Source organism: Leptinotarsa decemlineata, unplaced genomic scaffold, assembly GCF_025532065.1.
Source record: "Leptinotarsa decemlineata unplaced genomic scaffold, Ldec_3_MD MMD2_tig00078422_RagTag_RagTag, whole genome shotgun sequence".
Lineage (NCBI taxonomy): Eukaryota > Metazoa > Arthropoda > Insecta > Coleoptera > Chrysomelidae > Leptinotarsa > Leptinotarsa decemlineata.
Genome location: NW_027412747.1, coordinates 20,093,326 through 20,121,314, shown reverse-complemented (window position 1 = coordinate 20,121,314; position 27,989 = coordinate 20,093,326). Strand labels below are relative to the sequence as shown.

At 36.1% G+C, this 27,989-nt stretch overlaps 2 protein-coding genes and 1 long non-coding RNA gene across 3 annotated transcripts; 1 reads left to right on the top strand and 2 right to left on the bottom strand.

The window, feature by feature from the left end:
• The first annotated feature begins 102 nt into the window (after positions 1-102).
• Positions 103-21,171, top strand: LOC141487420 (uncharacterized). The gene is made up of 2 exons (XR_012468375.1): positions 103-829; positions 20,931-21,171. It is a non-coding gene; the product is annotated as an uncharacterized lncRNA (long non-coding RNA).
• Positions 1,717-8,312, bottom strand: LOC141487419 (uncharacterized). The gene is made up of 2 exons (XM_074186488.1): positions 8,107-8,312; positions 1,717-3,980 (listed from the first exon to the last, which is right to left on the bottom strand). Exon 2 carries the CDS (start codon positions 3,967-3,969, stop codon positions 2,980-2,982), a length of 990 nt encoding a protein of 329 aa, XP_074042589.1. The 5' UTR covers positions 3,970-3,980; positions 8,107-8,312; the 3' UTR covers positions 1,717-2,979.
• LOC111502597 (dual specificity protein phosphatase CDC14C) lies at positions 11,214-26,761 on the bottom strand. Its single transcript, XM_023156709.2, has 5 exons — positions 26,172-26,761; positions 21,069-21,377; positions 19,012-19,141; positions 14,187-14,365; positions 11,214-11,860 (listed from the first exon to the last, which is right to left on the bottom strand). Exons 1-5 carry the CDS (start codon positions 26,561-26,563, stop codon positions 11,296-11,298), a joined length of 1,575 nt encoding a protein of 524 aa, XP_023012477.2. The 5' UTR covers positions 26,564-26,761; the 3' UTR covers positions 11,214-11,295.
• Positions 26,762-27,989: the final 1,228 nt, after the last annotated feature.

Genomic DNA, 27,989 nt, shown 5'->3' with positions numbered 1-27,989 from the left:
AAAAATCGAAAAAAACTCGAATTTGATTTTTTTTTAATCATTATGTACAATTTTGAGCTATTTATTAAAATTCACAATTAAATTACTCAAAAAACGTCTATGTTACATTGATGAACGAAAAAATTGAAAATCGAAATATACTACTATAATTAATAATAATAATAAAATTTATTTGCATAACAAAATATTACTGATATAATGATAACACAGAATTGCAAACAAATACCGTAGACACTAAATAAGTGAAACACATGTTTTGAGTAACAAATCAAATTGAAAGTCAAAAGTTTAAAAATCTTTGGTCATTACACTAAAATATAACATTATAATAAAATTCTTCTATTTTAAAAATGGAGTAAATATTGGACATTTCACAGTTAAATCACAAAAGTTCTAAATATCCTTATTTTCAATGAAATGAGCAACTTTTTGCCATGTTTGGACAGAAATGAAACGTCTCAAGGACTTTTTGAATAAATAAATCATATTTAAGTAACGAATTAACTCCGGAACTGTATTGAATGATTTCGGCGCTAAATGATTATAAGAGCGCTGAACAATCGATTCATGTGTCCGTGGAACAATATTGTTTTTTTACGGGTATCGTAGGAATGAGTTGGTAGTCGGAAGTATCTGTTTTTCTGATATGTAGTTATAGTGCTGTAATAGAGGAGCTGTCGAATATCGAAAATATGAGCCTCAGAGAATGAAGCTGGGGTAGAGAAGCGCGTTGTCTTAAATAAAACCAATTTCAAGAATCTAATTGGCAACACTATCAGCGGACGAATATGGGTGTGAAAGGCTCCTTCCCAACAGGCAATTCCATAGCGTAAGTAGATAAAGTTGATATTTAATAAATCATCTACAATATTTTGAAAAGGTTGTAGAATCTTCTTTAAATAATATTTGTAAATGCCTATTTATTGCTTGTTTTGAAATAATTTATATATACGAAAAATTTTAGCCCGTTGAAAGGTATTTTATAGAGGGAGGAGGGTCTGGGTCTAAAAATTTGTCAAATCTGGCCAATGTTTTATATGAGCAAGATGCAAGTAGAGAAGATTTGAAAAAATACATTACAATTAATAAAATCCATTTATAAATAAAAAAATGAAAAAATAACACTGGATCAATTGAGATTTCAAAAATATCAATTGGCAGTAATTAAATTATCTTTCATCTTGGCAAATCTTCCACCCAAAGAAGGAGTAACAGAACAAAATTGTTACGGGGCATAATATCAGCTTCAAACTTGATTAGGTAACGAACTAATAGCAACAGTTTGGGGCTGGCAGCAACATCAAAGTGGTATTATTCCCAAATTTACAGAAAAGAAATTAATTCCGGAAATATTGCCTAAAACTTTTTGCTGCAGCTGTGGAACTGGATGTGACAGTTTGAAATGTGGCTGTCGAAAACGTGGTTTAAAATGAACAAATGTATTCTCAAATTGTCATAGTTCTGAAAATTGATACAATGTGGAAAAAAACCCACAAGGAAGTTAATGATTCAGATGAAATTGTGGATGAAGAACCAATGCAGACTGGATATAATATTGGAGACGAAGAAGGTGATGATCTTGAAGATCTCGAAGATCAAGTAGAATTGGAAAGGTTTGTCGAATCTAACGATGAAGAAATGCCATCAAAGACACAAAAACTAATGGATAAGTGATTGAAATTCAAAATAAGGTATTTATAAATAACAAGATTACTGTTTTTAAAAATATTATAATTAATAATGTAATCAGAATAAAGCATCTAAATTCAGTAGTACGATTTAAATGTATATTTATATTTCATGAGATTTTCTATGACATGAATGCAATTAAAAATGAATAAATGAACTTTTCAACTGATTGAAGTTGCAGCAATCACATTTTTTTGATGAAATTGTACATAATGATTAAAAAAATTCGAATTCAAGTTTTTTCGATTTTTTGCATTTTTTGAGAACATTTACTAAAGTAATTTATATTTTTTCACATCATCAGAAGATGGACATTTCAGCGAACAAAAGGCACACCGACTTTTTGAGAATTGCTGATATTTTGACGCGATATTTTCGATTAAAAATCAGGGTCCTTTTTTGATATTAGATCAAAATAAGATGAAAAAATAAATATTTGAAATTAAATGGATTGCAGTGTATTTGGGACATGAAAAGTTAAATTTTCACCAAATTTCGTAATTTTTTTTATAAAAATAAAAAACCAAAAACCTGGTTATTTGAATTTTTCAATTTTTTTCCATATGAGTTGTAGTTTTCCGGAAATCGAGATAAACTATTTTTTATCCTTGAAAACTCACCCCATCCCCCACTTCCCAAATGCAGATCGCCCGTAATTATAAAATAAAAAAATAAAATAAAAAGTGGAGAGATTCCAAGTCACGTTAGTTCACCTAACTAACTGAACTAACGTGACTTGGAATCCCTCCACTTTTTATTTTTTCATTTCTTTATTTTTATTTATTCAATTGTTCTATTTTTACTTGTATTTTATTTCACTATTATTTCATTTTAGGTTTATTTTGCTTAATATAATTGTTATTTTCAGCTATTCTTTTTTAATTCTTTTTTTTAGTTGTTTCAGGGATTTCAAATCATTTTATATAGTAGACAATGGAAGTCCGAACTAGTGAAATATTGAAATTTATTTCTCCAGTGAAAGTAATTTTTAATGGTACAATGTAACAAAAAAAATTCAAACGACATCCTATTTTGCTCAATTTTCTAACTATTTTTACTATAGCCAGAATACAAAATTCTATTGTTATTTTTGGAAACACCATTACTCTCAAAAAATTATGAATTCAGGTCGAGGGATTCAGAAACCCTTCAAAATGATAAGCCATTTTGACACCCTTCTCACTTACAATACTCAGAGGATTGATGTGTGAAGCTTGAGAATATGGGTTCCTTGAAAAGTAGACATGAATAGATGTGAATTTATCAAAATGGCAGCCGAGTTCATTAGCATCATCCTTTGGAATACCCGTTGAAAGTACATCTTTTCTTTTCGTGTTTATCTATATAGCTTTTGAGAAATAATTGGTTACAATATCGGCAAGATATGTAATTTCTTATATCCAAGGCCATTCCTTTGCGTGGTCTTCTTTTGGGTACAACAAAACCTTCACCTGTTTTCAAGGTATGAGTATTACTCAAAGCAATGCCTTTGTTCTGAAGTTCCGCTATCAGTTTTTTCTTCTCCTTTGAATTCGAGGGGCACCTCAATATTTTGCTAACTTCATTCTCCTCAGGGTGTTTCATATACCAGTGCCTAGGGAGTTTTCTGTACGATTTTTTGCAGAAGATACATAAAAATGTTTTGTCCCACTTCCTTCTCGCTCCTTTGGGTTCAGTCATGGTTGCTATTGGTATAGCAAGGTTGCTCTGAATTTCATCGCTGATTTCTCCATTATGACTTTCAATTGGTAAAATGGGAGACTTTCGTATCCTACGACGTAAGGCTCTGGATTGCTCAACGCAGTTGTCCACCAGACTGTCCACATCTGAATGATCTGATACAGTATTAGAATCAGCAAAATCTTCACTTCTCACTCTGTCTTCGTTTTCAAATTTTTCCCCCCTTCTGGATGAATTTTCCGTTTCTGTAACGCAGTTGTTCAGTTCCAGCATATCTTCTGATGCGAAATTGATAACTTGTGACTCAATGTCTTCGCAAAAACGGTACAGATCTGGTGAACAGGTGATTATTGTAGAGGTTTTATCTAAATCGATATCAAATGAATTTGTTCTGGATTCTATGTCAAAAATTGAGCACGAAGCATCTACAATGAACTGAATATCCGTTGATATCATTGTTTTTTCGTCATTTGTTCTTCCGTTTGAAAAAACGTCCTTCACTTCAATGTCACTCTTGCTGGATAAAATACCATTTACATTTTGAAGAATAATATCATCTGTTGGGATGTTTTCGTTATCATAGAGATTCCTTTCGAACATACTGCTTGTGTCTGAAAATAAGCAAAGAATAAATTCACGTACAGATGAAAAAAATACTTTTATATTTTGAGAAGGAAATTTCATGTCTGAATCTTGTAATGAGAACAGAACCTTCCAGGAGATAGCTTTCACAAACATTTTATGTGAAAAAACAGGAGAAGTGGGTTGTTTTATTACTATTCACGAGTACTATTCACAGATGAATCAATATTTCATAAGGATTGCCTCATGAATAGCCACAATTTCCATTATGTTGACTCAGAAAATAGGCAAGTCTATCATAATAATAATCATCAAGATTGATGAAGCATTAATGTTTTTGTGTGGGATTTATTTTTTCGAGTATATTCTGAATTACACCAAATTTTTGCATGTTTCTTCCAGTATAAGACCAAAAAGTTGTTCATAATTGGATGGTATCCCTGCTCATTTCCAACGATTCTTTAGAAGATACATTCGTAGAAAGTTTTCCAATTGAGGTAGCCTCTATAACTGGCCAGCAATGTCTCCGGATTTAACCGTCATAGATATATTTTTATGAGGTTATGTGAGAAATATGGTATTTTCCATTCCACCTACCACTACTTAGGACATGAAAAGAAAGAATGGTGTACAGTTTCACGATAAAAATCCTGTTCATGTTGGAAGATCATTCAAAAAAGAGAAGGTTTGAGAATATAAAAAAATTGGGTCATGAACATTAACTATAATTTCGTTATTTATTCTTCGAATACTGAATAACAAATCGTTAGTTATTTCAAGACTCATTTTTTGTAGGATGAATTTGATATTTTCTCACACATTAAGAGTTATATTAATAGTCTTTGTTTGAAGGTGGTTGACAATGTTTCGTGGTGTATTTCATCAGTTCGGACTTCCATTGTCTAATATAATATAAATTGATTTGAAATCCCTGAAAAAAATTAAATATTACCCGGAAATAACAATTTTAACAGTATCTGAACCAGAAATCCAACCACCATCAATCGACCAAGAGAGGAATAATTGAAACTACTAGACCGTGCTCTCGAGCTCTGTGATACAAAGGAAGGTTTCGAAAAGGAACTAGGCATCATCAAAAATGACTTTCAACGGAATGGTTACTCCAGAGTGACGGTAGAACAAGCTTTAGCTAGAAGACAGCAAGAGCTCCACAAGGAAGAGAAGCCGCCACAACCAGTACTTGTACTTCCCTACATCAGAGGATTATCGGAAAGGATAAGAAGGATTGGGTCCAAGTATAACATCAGGACCTGCTTCAGATCTGGGAACACTATCCGTAGCAGCCTCACAAAAACCAGGCCACCAAACGCGGACTGCGATTCCAAGCTTTGCATTTACCGGATACCCTGCGAGTGCGGAGAATCATACATCGGTGAAACTAAGAGGTCATTGAAAGTTCGCATCGCTGAGCACAAGAAACACACACAACGAGGAGAAAACAGCTAATCCGGAATAGCAGAGCATGTTTGAACTCATCAACATAATATCAAGTGGGCTGAAGCTGAAATTACCCACAAAGAGGAACACTGGTTTAGGAGAAAATTCGAGGAAGCCGCGTATATCTTGTCCAACAACGCATTTAGTGAAGCTAGCGTAGAGAAACGTAACATATGGAAACCTCTTCAAGCGAAAAAACGACCAACTCCCGCCAAACGGTCATGTCCCGCTAAAACCAATGAAGCGGAAAGAGGAAAGAGGGGATAGGTGAAAGCACTCGAATGACCTATAAATAGTCAGATCTCGGAGGAATAAGTCCAGTTATCACCCGAAGACGATTGTGGATACTAACAATTGAAACGTTGTGACGTAACTTGGTTTGGAATCTCTTAATTTCATCTTTTCATTTTTTGTTAATAATATTTTTCAATTTCAACTTCTATTATTATTTCTATTTTTTATTTTTTGGTTGTAGCTTGTATGTTATTTTCTTGTTATTTCAGTTTTTGTTTAATGAAATTGTTATTTCCGGTTAATATTTTATTTTTTTCAGGGATTTCCAATCAATTTATATTATATTAGACAATGGAAGTCCGAACTGATGAAATATATTGAGTCTCTTCATAGAAAAATTATCACTAATTCAACAATACATAATAAGAGATGAGATAACTTTGTTGAATCATTGGAAATCAAAAAAAACTGAACTGAAAATTCACTTGAAAACTTTCAACTCCAGGTATAGGAAGAAATATATCATTCGGAAAGAAATTGAAAAACCTAATGAAAATCTAATGTTTGAAGTCTTTCATCAAACAAGAAACAAATATATTGACGTTTGAAACTGAACAAAATTGACCCGTTATTCGTAAAGACTCTGTACAAAAATCATTCGGGTTCAAAATGAGAATATCTTGATAGAACTTTTCTAAACCAAATTTCTGAAACAGTTGTTGGGGTTTTTTACTGATTTTCCAGAATATTGCAATTTGTCGTAATCAACTGCATCTGTATTTGTAGAGTAGGGAGGGTGAGTGTAGGCCACACCACTTAGGCCACATGTGACCCTTTATATATATTCCCGAGGAATTGTCCTCCTAGGTCATCGTCCATCCTGTCCTTTCCAGGAAGGTGGACAGGTCTCTGGGAGACATCTCTTTTTTTCGGCAGGTGTAGGCCAAAACTCGCCAAACACTCACTCTCTGAGTGACGATAACTCCGGACACTTGCATAGGCCATGCCTGACATTCTCATCTTCCAGTTACACATCCTGCATAGACGTGTGTCCACTAGCCCCATATTATGGAGGTGTTAGTAGCCAGTCAAACATCCTGCTGTTAAGCATATATTTTTCCTGGTCATCGCCAGATATTTCTTTGGCGCCAGCTTCCCAGGGTGGCCCAGGTTGATTCTGGCAAGATTGCATCCTTTGAATTCATCCCATCTTTTTAGGGATTGAGCATGGATGTAACGTTTGGCTAACTCCGCAATTGTCGAAGTCATCAGGCCGTAGTTGCTACTGGTTCCTAAAATTCTTAGTCCAGCCGCTACCTTGACTGAAAAGTTGACAATGTGATTACCTTTACTCCTGTCGTATCCTTTGACCCACCTCAGGATAATGTCATTATCTACAGAGGCTTTGGTTACATCTTGGTGCACTCTAGTGCTATCCCTGAGGTAATAGGATAATAGGGCTTGTCTACCATCAATGCAGATTGTTATGTTTTTGCCAGACATTCCTTTCCTGGTTATTTCTTTTGTGGCGAGTGAGATACCAGCCAGTTCTATTTGGACCACGCTGGTATTTTTTCCCATTCCCCACTCAATCCTTAGGCTTAGTGATCTGGAGGAAACTCCAAACTCTGAGCCTTTCTTGGTTTCTGAGCCGTCTGTATATGTGCGTATTGCATTTGTAGCATCTGACTGTCTGTTCTATTTTATTTGTAGTTTGTAGGGTATATCAAACACAAACCTGAGTTTAATTGCATAACATAATGAAATGAAAGTCTGGCTACCTGAATTTGGATAAGGATATCCATGATGAAATGAAAGTCTGGCTACATGCACTACAATATAATGAAACTGAAGACTCAGACATTTCATATGTACGAGGTATGTTGACAAAATAAGGTGTATATTAATTTTTACCAAAAGATTTTTATGTATTCATCAATTTCTATTTTGTTCCTTCGAAGTAGTCCCACTTAGATATAATATACTGCCAGAGTTTTCTTTCAATCTTCGAAGAAGTTCTGGTGTGCACTTTTGCAATGACGAACAAGAAATGACGATTGAACAGCTGCATCATCGTCATGCAAAACCCATGAATTGTTTTTCCCAATGCCGGACGTTTTCTTTATATTGCTCCTAGCAAGCGGTGCATTTTTTGAAGATGATACTCCTTATTTCTGCACTACCCCACGTAACCAGTTAATCAAATCCGTATTTTGAACATACATCGTACTATCAACTCAGACTATTGTTTCGTTCATCACATTTTATTGATGAAACTGTAATTGTTCTTATCTTCTTTGAATACCATAACTCAAAATAAGATCAATTGAACTCTTGTTCAATTTGTCGGGCAACAAAGCCCCGCAACAGTTACATGGTTTTATATTTCAGTACCTAGGACTGGATTTGTAACTAACTATATGAAACATTTATTCAAGCTCTTAAATTGTTCGATTACCTCACCTGTTGTGTTATCATCCACTAGCCACTTGATTCAGCACTGCTCTTTTCCTTTGCGTCCAAAATGGCAGTCACAATCCTCAGCACATTTTTTATTACGAATTTACAAGGCATTATTTATTGATAGACGAATATCAAGTCATGAAATATACGATAACTTTGTACCTGTACCAATGTTCTTATCTCTACGACTTAAATAAATACACAGTATTCATCTATAAGTACCGAAATATCAAAATCACGATTGAGTAATAAAAAGATAACATGTATAAATGTATCGAATATTACTCGAGTCGATTCAAATCGGATTAAATCAGAGTCTCGTTTATCAACACCCATAGAACAAAACGATGAAAAAAGTTTTATTTTCCTCCCTTAAGCATACAGGGTTTGAGCAAGTGAGGGGAGCATGCCCATATGCCCATATCAATGCCCATATCATACATAGTCATTAATTTTAACGATTAGAACTTCACGTTGTTTTTATCGAAAGTAGTATAACACCAAAATATCAATTCACAAATCAAATCGATTTCATTACCTGAATAACGAGAAATTTAAATGGGAACATTTATTTGAAAGTGCAGTTATTAAAGACACCATGTTGAAATAATCGTACAAGCTTTCTGTTCAAAAAATCACAAAAAGAAGTGTAGGTAACCATTTCTCTGAACACAAGAGACACGAAAATACACAATACTCGATGAAACTGAAAAGAACTATCCAAGAGTATATAGAGAGGCAATAGAAATTCAAAAACACAGGGATAATTTCAATAGAAGAGAAGAGGAGATGAACATTAATAAAATCTGGCTACCTGCCCTTAATCCAATTAGGAGAAATCAAGCCACGCCTACCTATGATAATATGAAACCGGAGTCGAATAACAGAATTCCAGTTTCTGCGTTGGAAACAATAACTCAAGACCAATTCGGGCACTTCGACCGTTACTTCATCGCTTCTGCCGCAGTAGTAGACGAAACGTTAGGCATGAAATCTGTGACCTTCGGCCATGGTATTGAGATGTAATAGCCCCCAAGAACTGTAACTTCCACAACAAATATTTATAATTGAATAGAACTGGCCGATACTTGATGAAAATTCATTAATAAAACTCATTAATACAGTTTATTGTATGATTTACATAATCCGCGACACGTGTTTCGCTATACAATAGCTTTCTCAAGCGTTACTTGAAATAATGCAATCGAGAAACATGGACAATCAAGAGCTGTTGCGCTTGTTACTTCTAAGGCTGCACCTATATTGAATCCGTATTTCTCCCGACCCGATGTGGGAAGACCATCGGACGCCCCGCGATCCGATGCAGTCCGTTGTAGTCCGTTGTAATTGCCTACACTGGACTCAGTTCGACCCGATAGGTTTACAGTTAAATTTGTGTTTTGGGGGTAATTATGAGTAACTTTGAAGATGATTTTTTGTGGTGGCTTAAACAAGAAAATAATGTTCTCCTTAATATGACACGTAAGAAAAAGGTATGGGTGCATCAGTTTAATGAAGGTAAATCTGAAGGGGAATTTTTCAAAACTTCCCTACTTATAAAAAACTACCTGGATAAATTTAAAGACTACTATTGTATGACTATGGAAACGTTTAACTATATTCTCAAAGGCATAAAAAACGACATAACTGGTCAGTCTAACTTCAGAGCATGCATCAGCCCTTTTACCAGTAATTGGTCGCCAAAAACCTCCCATAGTTTAGGCTTAATATCATTATTATGGTAATCCCTGTTTCGCTGGTCCCACAAGCAAGGCTCATCTCTCACAAGAATTATCAAAAACTCTTCATCAATTTTATTATTCATTATTATACCACTCCGTCGGAATGGAATATCGGACTAAATTATTGAATTTCATTATCAAAATTCATGCTCGGTGAAGAAAGTGCATCGTGCACTTCTTCCAATTTATGGGCAGTTTCATCGGCCTACTGAGGAAGCTATTCGGAAGCCTGTGACTGAATTTCGAACCCTGTTTACATTATTAGACATTAAACCACCAACACGCATAAATAGAGTGAGGACCGAAGAAAATATTACGGCTGTATCCGCCAGCGTTCGCGATGACCGTGAAATGTCAAATCGCCGCCATTCGCAGCAATTGGGCATCTGTTACTCCATTACGTGGAAAATTTTGCGAAAGGATTTGGATGTAAAACCTTAGAAGATACAGCTGGTGCAAGAATTGAAGCCACACGACCTCCCACAACGTCTAACATTTGATGAATGGGAGCTGGCAAAGTTGGGGGAAAATCCACATTTTTATAGAAAAATTATGTTCAGCGACGCGGCCCATTTCTGGTTGAATGGATACGTTATCAAGCAAAATTGCCGCATCTGGAAAGAAGATCAGTCTTAAGCATTGCAAAAGCTACCAAGCTACCAATGCATCCCGAAAAAGTCACTGTATGGTGTGGATTGTGGGTCGGTGGCATCATCGGGCCGTACTTCTTCAAAGATGACAATGGTCCGAACGTTACTGTGAATGGCGAGCGCTATCCTGTGATGATTGACGACTTTTTGTTGCCCAAAATGGAAGAATTGGACATGCCTGACATGTGGTTTCAACAAGACGGTGCCCCATGCCACACGGCACCCGAAACAATGGCCCAATTAAGAGCCGCCTTCGGTGAACAGTTTACCTCACGTTTGGAACCCGTCAATTGGCCGCCTAGATCGTATGATTTAACGCCTTTGAATTATTTTTTGTGGAGTCATGTTAAGGCTGATGTCTACAGGGATAAACCAGCAACGACTGACGCCTTGGAAGCCAATATTGAAGCATTTATACGTGAAATACCGGTGGATATGTTAGAAATAGTGTGCTAAAATTGAACCTTGCGCATGCGCTGTCAAAAGCGGAGTCGCGGACAACATTTGCATGAAATCATCTTCAAACATTGAATTATATTGATCGTTCTATCGATTCCAATAAAGATTTCATCAGTTTTTTCAAATTTTTTGTGTTGTTTTGAAAATCAAATTCTATACCTCTTGAAAAATCACCCGTTATTTTCGATATTTCTCAAGCTCAATGTTCGCACCTCAGCTACATTTCTAAAATCAGGGTAGAAGTAAAACACTGAAAAAAATCAAAAATAAGTTTAGTTCCTTGAATTAATTCAGAACAAGAACGAAAAATATCATTCACAATTTTTTTAACGATCGATTCAGTTTGGAACATGGTGAAATTTGCGATAGCGTTCATTTTGAGAAGGATGTTTGAGGGACTCTGCCCTTAAATCACGAGAATTCAGCCACGACGCCTTGATTTCGTTTAGTTTGTCCCCCTGAGTCACATTTTTGGTATCCTGTTTCTCGCGAAGTTTCAAATGGTTCGTTACTTTTTCCTCGGCATACTCAGATTTGGGATAATTCGATATTTTAGGCTGCAGCCTGTTGATCTGCACAATGCTACTCATATTTGAAGGAGCCGGGTCTCTGTTGGGCCCATGGAATGAAGAAATGAACTTTGATACGCTTTTGTAGGGAATGATTTCATTAGGTCCCAATTTCTTGACAGCCTTCTGCTGCTTGCTGTTTTTGGAAAACGAATCCATGCTCGCTGAATATCTCTTCTGTTTCGATATTTTTTCCAACTGAGATTTTGTGAATGATTTCTGGATTTTTCTTCTGGCTTCAACGATGATCCTTTCTCTTTCCAGTGGCCACTCTCTACTGTAGATTCCATATTTATGTCTGGGGATCTTGTCGTCGGATCCATATTTTTTTATCCTGGGGAAGAATAATTTAAACTTAATTATTTGAATTTTTTATAGAGATCACTTCAAATGGCAAAATGGAAGCGATTGTAATAACTGCCATTGCGATAGTAACATAAAATATTATTTTATTCATTGAGATCGAGGTCGATTACCCGTTTCTTCGGTGTCGATATTTTTCCAGTGAAAAAGCGCTGAATTACATTATGACTGCCGAACCTTCGAGCGTCGTTGTGGTCATGTTAAAATTGAGTTAGACTAAACAAATGAATATATTGCATCCTGCCGATAATCATACGGTTGGGAAGGTTGAAAAAACGCTGAGATGAGATTTTTGTGGATAGCGTTGTTGACGCGAAGGCTTGGCAGTTTCTTCAGTGAGACACAAAAAGGTCGGTCACCGGAACTCGTCGAGACGAGATCGGGGGTCGATTTCAAATCCTTTCCTGCAAGGGAAAGGATTTGAAATCGTTTCCATCACTCGTATTAGTAAAGCAAACAAAAAGCCCATCCCCTTCGTACTAGCCCTGGTCCCTAGAAACCAGGCTAACATATACGATATTAAAGAAATCCAAAAAGTCCGCGTTACCGCAGAAACACAAAGGCCACGTAATAGAGCAGGACAATGCTACAGGTGCCAAAAGTTCGGACACACACAGCGGAACTGTAAAGCAATCCCGGCCTGTGTAAAGTTCGCCGGGCGGCACTTAACAAATGAGTGCTTCAACTGTAAGGGAGAACATCCAGCTAGTTTTCACGGGTGCCCAGAACACCCCGAAAATAAGAAAAAGGCCTCAGCTGGGCCTACAGACAAAAGACAGCCCCCAAACCCGAGGACAGTCAACCAAAATAGAGTCAGAAGCGGAACCTCATACGCGAGAGCCGTATCAACTAGAGAAAATTCCTGCAACTCTCCCGAAGGTCTCCCAACGGCCTTAGGGCAGCTGCAGGAAATTCTCACGAAGTTTCCGGTTCTACAAGCCATGCTTGCCGGAAATAAATGAAAAAGAACATGTCTTAACGACAAAAAAGGACAACAGAAGACGCAGCGACTTCTGACAGTTTGCTACAAGCTACAAGAAGGTGATAGAGACTTGTCCCTATCACCCTAACATAAGAAAACATAAAACAGACTAAAGAACAATTAGCTGAAAGGGTAGGGGGCCTTTGGTTCGGATACCTGACTTAATAAAGACAATGCAGGCACATTTTGTCTTCAATCGAGGACCGCCCGCCGGGTACTGACGATGCCCAATAGGCAGAAACAGCTGTCTACCGATGGTTCTTAAATTGAAATCAATATGGGAATAATCAAAGCAGTACTAATCTATTTATCACGTTATCACTATTTATACACGTGCCTACAAAGTCGTAGGTCTGCATGAGAGGAAAGGGGTAACCATAATATTTCTGAAATTGGTCCGATTTTTTGTTTCAACATCTCAATATTAGTATTCCAACAGAGACTCTCATCAATGTATAGTCCTGAAAAGTTTGTGTTTTAACAATATTCAATAACACAGACCCAACTATCAAAAACCATTAATCAGCATAAATTATCAGCTTATCATAGCATGATCAACAGACTCATCAGTATCCCGATGTCCACAGATAACTTCAATGATGAATTCAATTTAATAAAACAGATCGCAGTAAAGAAAAATTTCGACCCGTACATAATTCATCACATCATTGACAAAAAACTTCTCAAACAAGCCATTAACCAAATACACCCCTATATTGAAAATAGCCACTAACATCTGTTAGTTTTACTGTTTGATGATTCCAACAACACAAGATGAATGCTTTTATGTTTCTTTATTTTACAATCACCATAGGGCGTACTATACATGTACAATAACCGCCATTACATTTTTCTTATACATATATGTTAATTGTCAATATCATAAAACAAACTGTTAGGTTGAGTTGGTTTTTAACGACTAGTAACACCTACAAATCACTCCATATATAGGAAAATCATCAGACGAAATAACTACCAACAGAAGAAAACAAAACGGTAGGCACAAGTCAAACGGTGATAGAGATAACAAATAAAAATAAACAAATATATGATAGACCAAGAAATGTCAAAAGGAGAATTTCTGAACATAAAAAAGTTTTGACATGAAGAAAACCAATTCCACTTTTTAGAGGTCAACTACGATTCCAACAAAGACTCAAGTGATGGACTAAAATTGAGTTGCCTTGAATTCCTGAATGTCAATAAACGCAAATATTTCAATTTCATTTTGAACGACCAACAAGAATTTATTCTCTCACCACTGTTAATCTCATGACGGTTTGTATAACAGATATTGAAAGAATACCTGAATTACCTGTATTGGCTGCCTACTTTCCACAACCAACTCTCGAGTTTTTCAAGCCACACCTGCTGTTGTCCAATTACGGAACCAGGCCTGCATAACCTCATCCACGCTATGGCTTCTCTGGCTGTCAAACAATAATGTTTTATGAGGTAGGCGCCTATTAGAGAACCAGTTCTACCGAGACCTGCCTGAAATAGAAATGGTTGAATTGTATATATGATCAAATTCAGAATTTCAAATTAGTATTGAACTACTGGGTTAAGTGTTTAAGCTGGTTTCCGGGTTTTGCCGTTGTCTTCTTTGGTAACAATCTCCAAACGAAGTACTCTTCTTTAGGCAAAGCCTAAAGCGATGCCAATGACAGGTTCTGGTCCGATAAGCTGCTTGCCGCAACCTCCTTTGCAAGGGAATCAGCAACCTCATTGTCTTCCAGGCCAGTATGGTAAAGAATCCAGACCAGAGACAATCTGTTGAGTCTTCTTATCGAAAAGAGTCGTTTTTGGCAATTTGTTACCAATTTAGACGTTGCTCGGTAGGAGCCAAAAGCTTCCAATGCCGCTTGACTGTCCGAGAATATTTTTATTGACTTGGAGTAGGATTCTTCCAATCTCTGTGCACATAATTCAGTAGCGTATATTTCCGCTTGAAATACAGTCGCATAGGTTCCTAGGCAGATTGATATCTCTGTGTGGGTATGCGACTGAAAACACCTGCACCAGAACCAAAAGGTGTTTTTGATCCAACTGTGAACCAACAACTATCTGCTTTTAATATTTTCTTCTCCCGGAATATCCAGTCTTCTCTACTCGGAAAGAGTATTTTATATGACAGTTCGTAGTTGACAGTTGGAGGCATGAAGTCAGAGGTCATTTCCAGAATGCTGTGAATTCCAGTGTCAACCAACAGTCTGTTGCACTCTGCATTAAATTGATTTGTGCAATTGACAATGTCACAAGTCTATATGCAGTCCATTTAGCCTCTCTCTTCAAAAAAATGTGGAGAGGAGGTAGATCTAGAAGGATGGCCGCTGAAGTTATGGAACTGTTGGCCAGACAAGCCTGTCTCTCCAAGCCAGAGAGCTCCGCCTGGCCGTTGTCTGTAAAGCCTTTGGCCACCAGGCAATTGCACCATAAGTGATCATTGGTCTGACAATCACGACATAAATCCAATAGATTTGTTGGGGACCTAAACCCCAAGTTTCACCACAAATCCTTCGACATGTCCATAGGGACAGTCTGGCTTTGTGTAAAACTTTTTCCAAATAGCGTTCCAGGTAAGTTTTTCAATGAAGGACAATGCCAAGATATTTCACCTTCGTTCCAAATGTAATGACCTCACCATTGAGGAAAAGTGGGGTTAGACCATCCAATTTTCTTCTCCTGGTGAAGGGAATCATCACAGTTTTACTGGGGTTGGCAGACATCTAGTCTTTCAGGTACCAACTGTGAACAACGTCCATCATGCTTCGAAAGATATTACAAGCTAACCTTGCCGATGTGGACCTTGCCAAGATGACAAGATCATCTGCATAAGCTTGTAGATTTACTTTTCTTATGTCAAGCAGACTAGCCATTAGGAGCGTGAACAAACAGAGAGATTGTACCCCACCCTGAGAGCAGCCTTCGGTGACCCTGAACTCAATGGCCTCGCTTTGAAGAGACGAAGTTGCAGTTCTGTTTACCAGCTATACTTTCCTATCCAGATATGACCGTATAGATTTAGGTAGTGCATTGTTACATGCTATACCGTCCATCCTCTCCAGGAAATTTGAAGGGAGATAGGAAAGACAAAATAGCGTTTGTCTGATGTCTGCTACGGCTTTTTTTTTAATAATTCCATAAACCGGAACCGATCGTAACAAGTAAAAATTTTAGTATTCGAAAGGTAGAGAAGCTCGAAAAGTAAGTGCCTCATGATTTGATCTATTGGCAGAAATTGTCATGTTTTGAGATGTTCTCTTTTGATTTTGCGCGACCAAAACGATCCTTTTTTGGATCGGGTCGTTACATTTGATGAAAAGTGGTTACTCTACGACAACAGGAGACGCTCTGAGCAGTGGTTGGACAATAGTAAGCCACCCAGGCAGTTCTCAAAGACAAAAACACACTAATATAAGACCATGGTCACTGTTTTGGTGATCAGCGGCTTGTGTGATTCACTATAACCCCTCGTCAACCTACTACCATCTTTTCAAGCACTCAAAGTACTTTCTTACAGGTAGAACCTTCACCAATCAGTACTAGGCAAAAACGGCCTTCGTCGACTCTATCGAATCCCGAGCACACAATTTTCATGCTGAAGGAATTAATCGATTTGTGTTACGTTGGCAAAAGTGCACTGATTCAAACGGTGCTCATTTCGATTGAATTGAATTAAAGTATTCACTGAGATATTATAGCTCAAAGTGGACTCATAAAAATGAACAAAACATTTGAAACAACCTGAATATGAAAATATATTCTGTTATTGATTTAAAAATTTTCAATGAACTCAAAATTTATGTTCTGGTACATGATAAATTGTTTCGTTTGAGATTTCCATAAGAGATTTCATAAGCAACTTGTTTTTGAAAATTGTTGGAGTTATTCTACGCATGATGGACCTACTAATTTTCTGTTTTTTATCACAATTAGGAACAAGAAAAGACTCCAAAAGATTCAAAACTCCTGCCTTCGTCTTACTCATGGGGTACGTAGAAGGAACAGAATCTCATCAAAGCTGTCAGAAACTTGTTGGCTCAATATGGAAAACCGAAGGTCGTTTCACTCAGCGTGTTTCTATCATAAGGTTATCTGCAATAAAATTCCGACCTATCTATATAATAAAATTACTTTTCGGACTGACGTACACAGCTTGAATGTAAAGCATAAAGGGTTATCCACTCCTCCGATACACACTCATGAATTTTTCAAACGATCATTTACGTATCAGATATGCAACGTTTACAATAAAGTTCCCCCTCATTTGAAACATTTCAAAATAGGTAGTTTTAGGCAAAAATTGAAAATTGAACTACTAGGTAAACAAACTTAAATACTCAATAGTTTATCCATATGTATTTTTTGTTGTTGTTATTGGAATGCTGATTGATATCAGATGTATAATGTATTACTTTTTCTTTTTTTTTCTTTTTTGTTTGTATTTGTTTAATTTTTTTTGTTGCCAGTTCTCGTAGCTGGTTGTGGAGGTTAAGTGGTAGAACAAACCTGTAGTGTTCTACACTGCAGTTTTGAACTTCGCCTTTTGGATGTATATTGTATTTCACCCGAAAAAGACCATTATTATTATTATTATTATTATTATTATTATTATTATTATTATTCACCGTAGTGTGCGCTGGTCAGGCCCTATCCCCTGGAGCCCCGATACATTCGGGAGTGGCTGCAGCATTATCAACCAATGACCACTCCCCACACCGTGGGGTAAGTGATCATTGGGTCCGAGAATCATGTGCCCTGATCAATCGCAGTGACCCCAGAATGACAGCCTTCTGCATCTGTGCGGCTAAGATGTCTGCCTTAGTGCGGCAAGCTGGTATGATGTTAAGATTCGTGAGTACAGAGGACATTATTCCACCAACGACTCCAATAATCAGAACAACTATCTTGACAGAGTCATCTGGATAGAGTATGTGGAGTTCGAAGAGAAAATCTCGATATTTTATCCGTTTTTCCTCCTCTTTTCTGACGATATTCGTCTCACCAGGAGCTGAAAACTCCACGACAAATATCGTTTTGGTCTGGTGGTCGAGAAGGACTACATCAGGCTTATTAGCTTGTATGAGCCTGAGGGTGGGGAACGAATAGTTCCAATAAATTCGGCACTTCTCGTTCCCCACAACGGATTCAATATCCCCCGGAGCGTAGGGCAACACCGGTGTCTCGTCAATACCGTAAGAGTGCCGTAGATGGTAATATAGCACTCTTAGGGCCGCGTTATGTCGATGGATATAGGCCGAGACCGCATATGCTGGACACGCTGATAGCAAGTGCATTAGGGTCTCGGGCGCCTCGCGGCATGCCCTGCACCTTGTGTCAGGAACCTCTATACCCATCACGCGACTGCGGTAGACTAAGGTGTTGAAGACACCATCCTGGCAAGCCATGATGAACCCTTCAGTTTCCGACTTCAGCCCACTCGACCTGAAACTATCTACAGAGTAGGGAGGGTGAGTGAAGGCCCACAGCACTTGGCCACATGTGTCAGATTTGAAAATCCTCCCGAGAAGTTGTCCTCCTAGGTCATCGTCCATCCTGTCTTCTCCAGAAAGGTGGTCAGGTCAGGATATGCCTGACAGTTTTATTTTCCTGTTCACACATCCTGCATAGAGGTGTGTCCACTAGCCTCATTATATGGAGGTGTTTCCTTAGTTGACAGTGGCCTACTGTTAAGCATAGGTTTTTCCTGGCCATCGCCAGATATGTCTTCGGCACCAGCATCCTAGGGTCGCCCGGGGTAATCCTGGCAAGACTGCATCCTTTGAGCATGGGTGTGACGTTTGGCTAGTTCCGCAATTGTCGAAGTCATCAGGCCGTAGTCCAGCTACTTCTTTGGCTAAAGAGTCGGCAATGCGATTACCTTCACTCCTGCCGTGCCCTTTAACTCATCTTCTGAAACGAATTAATATAGTTCGGTTTGCCTATAAAATAGCTTCCTCGTGCGTGAACTGAAATTTACTTCTAATTTACAACTATTTTATACTCTTACATATTACTTACTTGTATGGTTACTTTATAATGAATGAATCTACCTGTAAAGGCCAGTTCTACTCTCTTTTTTTGTACACTGAGAGAGTCCTTAACAAATCATTGGAATAAATTGGTTGTGATCTCACCTTGCAATGAACAGCTATAGCAGCAGGAGCCATTTCAGCTATCGCCAAAAACTTCAAAAGAATGTCTTTTGGGGGAGTGGTTCCATCAGGAAAAATGAGGTCGAAGTGTTGTATACCTACTTGGGTAAAACTGGAAAAGATTACTCCGTTAGAATTTGATGATGATGTATAATGTATAGTCAAAATTGAAATATGGAATTGTAGCTCGGGGAAGTGCATATAGTAACCATTTGTCTTGTCTAAAGACCACACAAAGATGGATACTAAAAATAGTCTTTGGAAAAGATCGACTCCTTTCATCTGATGAACTTTTTAAATTAGCTCATGTTCTCGATATCAAACAATTATATTGTGAGAACCTTCTGCTTGGAGAAAAAAGTAAAATGAACAAAGTACTTAACGTTCAACATCCACATCAAATAAAAAATAAATATCTCACAATATATTTTTCTCTTGTTAACAAAACATTAACACATAGAAGTCATATAGGTATTATTGGTACTTAAAAACTTCAAAAAATGACCAGTTGAATTGAGAATAATCAACTCGAAGAACCTTCATTGAAAAAAATTAAGCAATGGCTTTTAGAAATTAGTCGAAATATGGCAAAACAATTAACCGAAGTTAAATCTAGAATGTCGAAATTTCATATTTCACAGTACTTATTACGCTTAGTTTTAGTTAAAGTCTTTGGTTGTATAATTTGTGAATTGAATTGTCAAACCCACGGGGAAAAACATAACAATATAACAATGATCTATAACAGACACTATCGTTCCTTGAATTTGAGTAGACCTGGTCCATGTAGTTTTTTTGAAAAGAATAAAGTCGATAACATCTACCTTGTAACAGTTGCTGCCAGCGATTTGTTTAATAAAACTGAGCTCTCTCTGGAAATTACTTCAATACCGGTCAATTGGAGTGACATTGCCCAATTTTGAAATTTGAGTTGATAATTTTCACATACTCCATTTTTTGATATCCTAAATAAAATTTGTACCTTTGGAAGGTGGTTTCTAGATGTGATTTAAGTAGCTATTTCATTTTTATATCATTCCCCCTCTTAAATAAAAAATAAAATATGGGTGGGCAAAGTCACCTCGTGAAGTGGGGTCACTTTGCCCAACAGATGTTTTCTTTGTATAACAAGGCTATAAATGAAAGATGGGCAAAGCCACCTCCTCAGGGTGTTACAAGAGCCACAGTGAAGACAAAAGTTGCTCAAAAAATTGAAAATAACTAGTATACAATTGGCAGGACTATCGACAGAAGTGTTATGAACGACATTTACTGATACTAATAATAAGTGATGAAACTCACCTTGTTTTCGTAGAAGCTGTGTATATGTAATTTTTAAGAGCTCAAATTTTCATGGATAACACACGTTACAAATAAAACAGTTAATTGGAGATAGTACTTATCTGGAACGACCTACAAACTATAGAATGTGGCGGCATTGAGAATGAGGAGATATGTTCCATTGACTGCAGCGCCTCAAACGACCTTTCAGCTATTTACTATGGAGGCGAGAAACTGTTTTTTCAAAACTGGAGAAAGCTACCCCAGAGGACAAAGTCACCCCAATTGACGGTAGTCCGTGAAGCTACTATTGGATGCAGCTACTTTATGCTGGTGATGGTGTGTGGAGAAATTATGTATGACAATGTCTGTATAAGATAGTATGTGGAAAATTGCGAAGTAATGTTTATCATTAATTTTCGTCAAGTCAAGGTAATTTATTGAATTATTTACCTCCCTTTCAGTGGCAAATTTTATTGACGGGTGAATGGAGTTGATATACCCAACAAACTTACCTTATTGCCTAGCTGTAACAGTAAAACAGACTAAGATATCATCTACGTATCTGTATCAGTGCAAGAAACTGATTACAACTGTTTATATTGAATTTCATTCTCTAGGTTATCCATGAAAATGTCAGCTAGCGGAGAACTCAAAGGGTTACCCATTAGTAGTCCCTCGCTACACGAAAAAAAATTTGTAGAATTGGAAATTGGAAAAAAAATAATAATTGTGATAATTATTAGGTTCGTACTTACACCTCTGAATTATAAATGATAGAATTTAACCGGATGACAGTCTTTACATCGTTTTTCAGGAAGTACTTGATGTAGAATTCCGGAGGATGAGCAGTTTTATTGTCTGACGGTCCGATGAAAGCTAAAAATTTTCTTGGCACCAACCAATTCATATCTCCATACTGTAACTTATCATAAAGATCATATTCCGTCACGTTGAAGTCATCGAAGTTGAAGAAATTGAAGGACAAGGCTTTCTGGATAGCCAATATGCAGTCTGGTATTTTCAGAGTGAAACCGCCAGGGTATTGAGAAGCGTCTAGGTATGGTCTGAAATCAAATACTTATAGTCAGTGTTTTGGCTTCAATTTCTCAAAACTGATAGATTGGAAAGTTCTACATCACTTGGTATCTTGATGATGGAACCTTGGTATCTTGGAATGGGAAATTTTTCCCATAGAAGAACAAAATACCAACATGGATGAAATATTTTATTATTATTATTATTATTATTAAATGCATGTAATTTAATCTCTCCTCATGTATACTTCATTGTGAAACATCTGTAGTTTTATTTTTATTATTTTATTTGTTAAAAATAGGAAATCCTTATATAAATACAGGTCCAAAAAGGTATAAATAGTATATAATATATATATATTATATAATATATAATATATATAAAATAATATATATATATATATATATATATATATATATATATATATATATATATATATAATAGTATATATTAAAATAATATATAAAAATTCTCATAACAATAAAATACGTTCAAGCAATATATATATATATATATATATATATATATATATATATATATATATATATCATCAATCAAGCAATTGATTATAAAGAATTAATTTTTTTTTTATTATTTTCTTATAAATACAAGTATTCTACTTAAAAACCATACACTTATTCATTTGCATGCTATTTCCTGAGCTTTTCAATTGATTAAGTTCAATGAATTGAAAAAAAATAAAAAAAATATTGTTTTTGTCAGATTAAGCGAATCTCTCTAGATAATTGTCATATTATGAGACAAGCACGACAGATGAACCATATATATCTTAATCTGACGCGCTTGAGTATTTCAAAATGGCGAATTTTTTTTGCACATCATAATAATGGCCGCGAGTTTGCGTCAGTTCGAAATCGTCAGATTATTGAATGAGAACTTCTTTTTGTTGTACTCAACACCCCCTTAGAAAATCTGACGCGCTCGATTATTTTTTTTTCTTTTCACTTTTAACCCTTACGTACAACCACCCGCATCATGCAAACTATCAGATTAACATACCAACATTATTAAAAATACGTAGGACATTGATGCTATCAATATCTGACGCGCTCGAGTATGTCCATGCAACAGTATTTTTTTACATATTTAAATATCTATAGCCGCTTCCCCCACCGATGAAAAGGTATATATTATATAACATTTTTTTCTTCTTATCATCTAAGCTTTGCAAAGTAATATGTCTCAATGACGCTCGAGTAAATCCCCATTTTGCATCGTGGGCTCCCCTGCTATTGTGCCTTTTGGTAATCCTGTTTAGTTGTTTTACTGTCAAATCATCAAACTTCAAATGTCTTTTCATAATGTCAAATATCAAATTTCAAATATTTCCTCTTTCCTCTCTCTTTATGGTTGCTACCACGCCACCGAGTAAGTGCCAAGCATGGCCAGTGAAATAATTTCAATAATTTTAAAATTTTTTGAATGTTTAAATAGAATAAGTTTTTTGTACTTTTTCTCTGAAACTCTAAAATTGAATGCGTGACACTTTTTTACATGATGAATAGTATCAACTTTGTTTTTCTCATTGCAACGTCTGACTTCTTACTATAACCTCAAGTTAGTAAGTAAACTTTTTTACCTATTTGTTTTACAATTTTGCTGCAATGTTTTTAAATTTCTTGTAGATGTCTTGATGATATATATATATATATATATATATATATATATATATATATATATATATATATATATATATATATATATATATATATATATATATATATATATATATATATATATATACAAAACACATAAAAGCTCGATGATGTGAAACATAAAAATTAAAAGAAGAAAAATTCAGAAAATTCATAGAGTACGTGATCTAATATATATTTATAACTGAGCCTTGAATGAATGTGAGGTAACAGAATTTTAAATGTGGCATGGTAATTGGTTGAAATCATCCAATCCACTGAAAAACAACGATTTCATAGATTGCTTTGTTATTGTCCTGGAAATGTGGAATTGATTGGTGGTCCTTGGTTATTTTATAAATAAATATAATACTTGAGTAATACTGTCTATCTGCCACATCATACCACTTGAGGGCAGTCAGCATACATTGAATAGGAGTGTATTTGTTACATTTCAAGATGATTCTTAAAATTCGATTTTGCAGTTTCTGTAACTTCTGTATATTGTTTTTATCTAAAAGATAAAGCAGTTTGGAACAATAATCAAAATATGGCTGTATAATGGTTCTGTATATTGTTATTTTTGAAAACATGGAAACTTCTGAAGAAATCCTGGAGAAAAAAATAAAATAAAAATTAATCGTAAAAATAAGTTAATGAATTACACAATCTTTTCACAGTCTCTTTAAATGTTTCCAAAGAAGAATTAAAAAAATTTAAATCTACATTGAATGTATTTGCAAGTCTCAAAATTCTACCTACAGATTCATTACGGCTATAGTTGGTGCGACAAAAGGGTACTTTGAAAATTTTCAAATTTCTTGTTCTCCTTGGATTCACATTTAAAGTTATAAGTACGACAAGTTCCGGGAATTGATGCTACCATTGATTATTTTAGGAATTAGTGTAAGATCTGATTCTAATCTTCTATGAGCCAGAGTATTCAAGTTAAGAATGTCCAATATAATTTTATAGTCATATTCACCAACATGATATCCCAGTTTATATACAGAGTACCTTTAAAACTTATTTTGAACACTTTCAAGCATATCAATATCCACATGATATGAAGAGCACCAAATTGTGGAATTGTATTCGATTTTTTGTTTGGAGGTGATTGACAATGTTTCATGATGAATTTCACTAGTTCGGACTTCCATTGTCTACTACATAAAATGATTTAACCATTACATACAACCATTACAAGGAAAAATATCGTCTTTTGTGAAGAATTCACATTTTGTCGAACTACTAGGATCAATTGAGGTCACACAGGAAGATCAACTAATTAGTTTCGACGTAAAAAGCCTTTACACCAACGTCCCGGTCGAAGAAGCACTCCAAATCATACAAAGCTATCCGAAGACGGGAACCTGAAAGAGAGAACGAATCTACCTATAGAAGTAATCATGAAATTACTAGGATGCTGTATACGAAACTGTTATTTCCAACTGAAGGACGAATTCTTTAAACAAGATGAGGGACTGCCGATGGGATCGCCACTTTCACCAGTTACAGCCAACATATATATGGCCATTGAAGAAGCCCACAAGAAACCTCGAGTCGGGTTGAGATATGTTGACGACACCTTCATAATATAGAACCATGGGAATACTGAACTAGACGCCTTCCTGAAACACATCAACGACGTGATACCTTCCATCAGTTTCACAATGGAGAAGGAAATCCACAACGAATTGCCATTCTTAGATTTTTTTGTGAAGAGGACCGACACTAAGTGGGAAACATCTGTATACCGAAAACCCCCTCATACGAGACAGTATCTGAACCACGAATCCAACCACCATCAATCGACTAAAAGGGGAATCATCAAGACTCTATTAGACCGTGCTTTTGGGCTTTGTAATACGAAGGAAGGTCTCGAGAAGGAACTAAACATCATCAAAAATTATCTTCAACGGAATGGCTACTCCAAAGCGATGGTAAAAAAGACTTTGGCTAAAAGACAGCAGGAGCCTCGCAAGGAAGAGAAGCCGTCACAACCAGTGCTTGGACTTCCCTACATCAGAGGATTATCGGAGAGGATAAGAAGAATTGGTTCCAAGTACAACATCAGAACCTGCTTCAGATCCGGTAACACTATCCGTAGCCGCCTCACGAAAACCAGGCCACCAAACGCGGACTGTGATTCCAAGAATTGCATTTACCGGATACCCTGTGAGTGCGGAAAATCCTATATTGGTGAAACTAAGAGGCCATTGAATGTTCGCATTGCCGAGCACAAGAAACACACACAACGAGGGGAAACCAGCAAATCAGGAATAGCAGACCATGTTTGGACCTTATCAACACAACATCGAGTGGTCCCAAGCTGAGATCTTGCACAGAGAGGAACATTAGTTTAGGAGAAAATTCAAGGAAGCCGCATACATGTTGTCCAACAACATGTATAGAAATCCAATCATCAAGCGAAAAATGGCCAACACCCGCCAAAACGGTCTTCTCCCACGGAACCAGTGAAGGGAAAATGGAAAGCGGGGATAAGTGAAAGTACTCGAACGACCTATAGTCATCTCTCGGAGGAATCAGTCCAGTCATCACCCGAAGACGATTGTAGATACTAACAATCGAAACGTCGCGAACTAACGTGACTTGGAATCTCTCCACTTTTTATTTTTATTTTTTTCATTTCTTTATTTTTATTTATTTAGTTGTTCTAGTTTTACTTGTATTTTATTTCACTATTATTTCATTTCAGGTTTATTTTGGTTAATATACCTAATTGTTATTTTCAGCTATTCATTTTCAATTCTTCTTTTTTAGTTGTTTCAGAGATTTCAAATCATTTTATATAGTAGACAATGTATTCGATTACTGATCTAACAATTGAACAATATATGATTTTCATTGAAGTGAGAGATAATTCATTTGCAGATGTAACAATGAAACCTAACATTTTTAGTGCTTTAGACGTAACATTTGCAATATGGGGTTTAAATTACATTTTTGTTTTCAGTTCTGATTGATTGATTGACTTTAGAGGAGTTTCCTGCTCATCATTAAAAGTAAGATCAAACAACAATTTTCTGAAATTCTCTTATCCGCGACATTCTGAATATTTACCAGAAAATCCGATAAAAAAAATATTCCTAATCAGTTTTGAACTCATGTCAGAATAAAAAAAATAATTTGGTGTTCATCACTTACTTATATGGCCCTAATTCGCTCAGTGCTCTCCATATATCTTTAGGTTGGAAATTCAAGTAGATAACACTGAACAGCCCTATCAAGCATGCCGCGTTAGCTTTCTTATCTGGGTGATCACTTGTATAGTACACCACACTCTTCAGACCTTTGGCATATTGCAGGTACTTCCTCAGTTTCACGCAGAACTTGAACAAACATGAAATATTCAGCGGTCCAAAGTCACTGTAATAATTTTCATAAACCAATTCATCATCGGTGGAGAAGAAGAATGTATTCAAATTATTCTTCAACTTGAGGCTGGTCTTTCCTTTGAGGACAGCGAAATAGAGCTGCTTTTTCAAAATTTCGACGTAGTTGTCGATTTCTGTCGGGGTATTCGTGAACTTGTTCATTGTATTCGCGTCTCATGGAAATAGCACGCAGGATTTTTCGGGGTCCTCACAGAACAGAATGTAAGTGAAGAAATGGAGGAAGTAATTTACTGCGATGGCCAAAATAAAATTAAATGCTTTATAAGCAGTAATGTTCATCTTTTGAATTTTGGCTTTTCAAATGTGACACATGTCTGATGAGTGAAGTATGTCATAGAACTGGCTATTTGAACATTTGTCTGATTTTTTTCCATTTATAATTATTAGTCCGGGGCTAATAGATACAAAAAAAGACCAGTTTGCTGCTAAAATTTCAATTTGATGAATTAAAAAAACGTTTGAAACTCCTTTACAATATACAAAACTTAAAGTATTCATCAAACATATAATGTACAAAAAATGATAGTGCCTATGTAGTAAGAGAGAGAAAAAATATAAAAGGAATTAAAGAGGGGTAGTTCATAATGCTTACGGAATGACTTGAATTTTTGCATTTTATGCGAGACTTTAGTTGCACGATAGCTGTTTTTCATACGAGCCTGTAGCTTGAAAAGTGGCAGTTTCAATTTTTTTTAGGTACGTGGGGAGACTATTATAGTTATTGAAGATAGAAAAACTGAACAATCTATCAAACAGTGCTGTGCTGTGGTGGGGGGGGGCGGTTATTGTATTTTTGTGTCGGATATTCACTTCATGTTCATTTTCACAAAATCGAACTTTGTCATAAAGATACTGCGGTAATTTGTTGATGATTATATTGTGAAATAAGGTTAGAGCTTGCAATAAGAAACGATTTTTCATTGACAGCCATTGCGACTGAAAAAACTTATTAGAAATATGCTGGAACTTACAGATGCCATAGATATAGCGTGAAGAGGAATTTTGGACTTTTTGTATCCTGCACAAATCTAGACTACCCAAACAAGGAAAATATAATAGGTAAACAATAGGTGAACTGTGAAAGGATGAGAGTCTGGCATAAATTGGTTTTTGTCTGAGTATTTAGGTATGCTCAGTGAGGGTGAATTAATCTTAAGTTCGCGTAAGCTCTCTGGATATATAGTGAAACTTGCTTTTTGAACCTGAAATTGTTATCCAACATATCAAGCCAAGATTTGTTGCCTCCGGTACTATATTTAGAGTTATACCATTCAGAGAAATATTCACTTGAAATAAATACCTTCGGCATAATAACTTGGAACTTGCGTTTTATTAGGACTGAACTGCAGTTCGTGTTTCACAGAAGAATCATAAATGTTTTGAAGTTCAGTATTGATGTCACCAACAACTCCATTCAGCAATTCTGGTTTAAAGTTGGGTATCATCAGCGTAGGCATGATAATTACAGAGATTTATCTTAGTCAGTATATTTGAGATATATAAACCAAAAACCGAAGGCCCAAGTATAGATCCTTGCGGAACACCGCACATTAATCTCACCGAATCA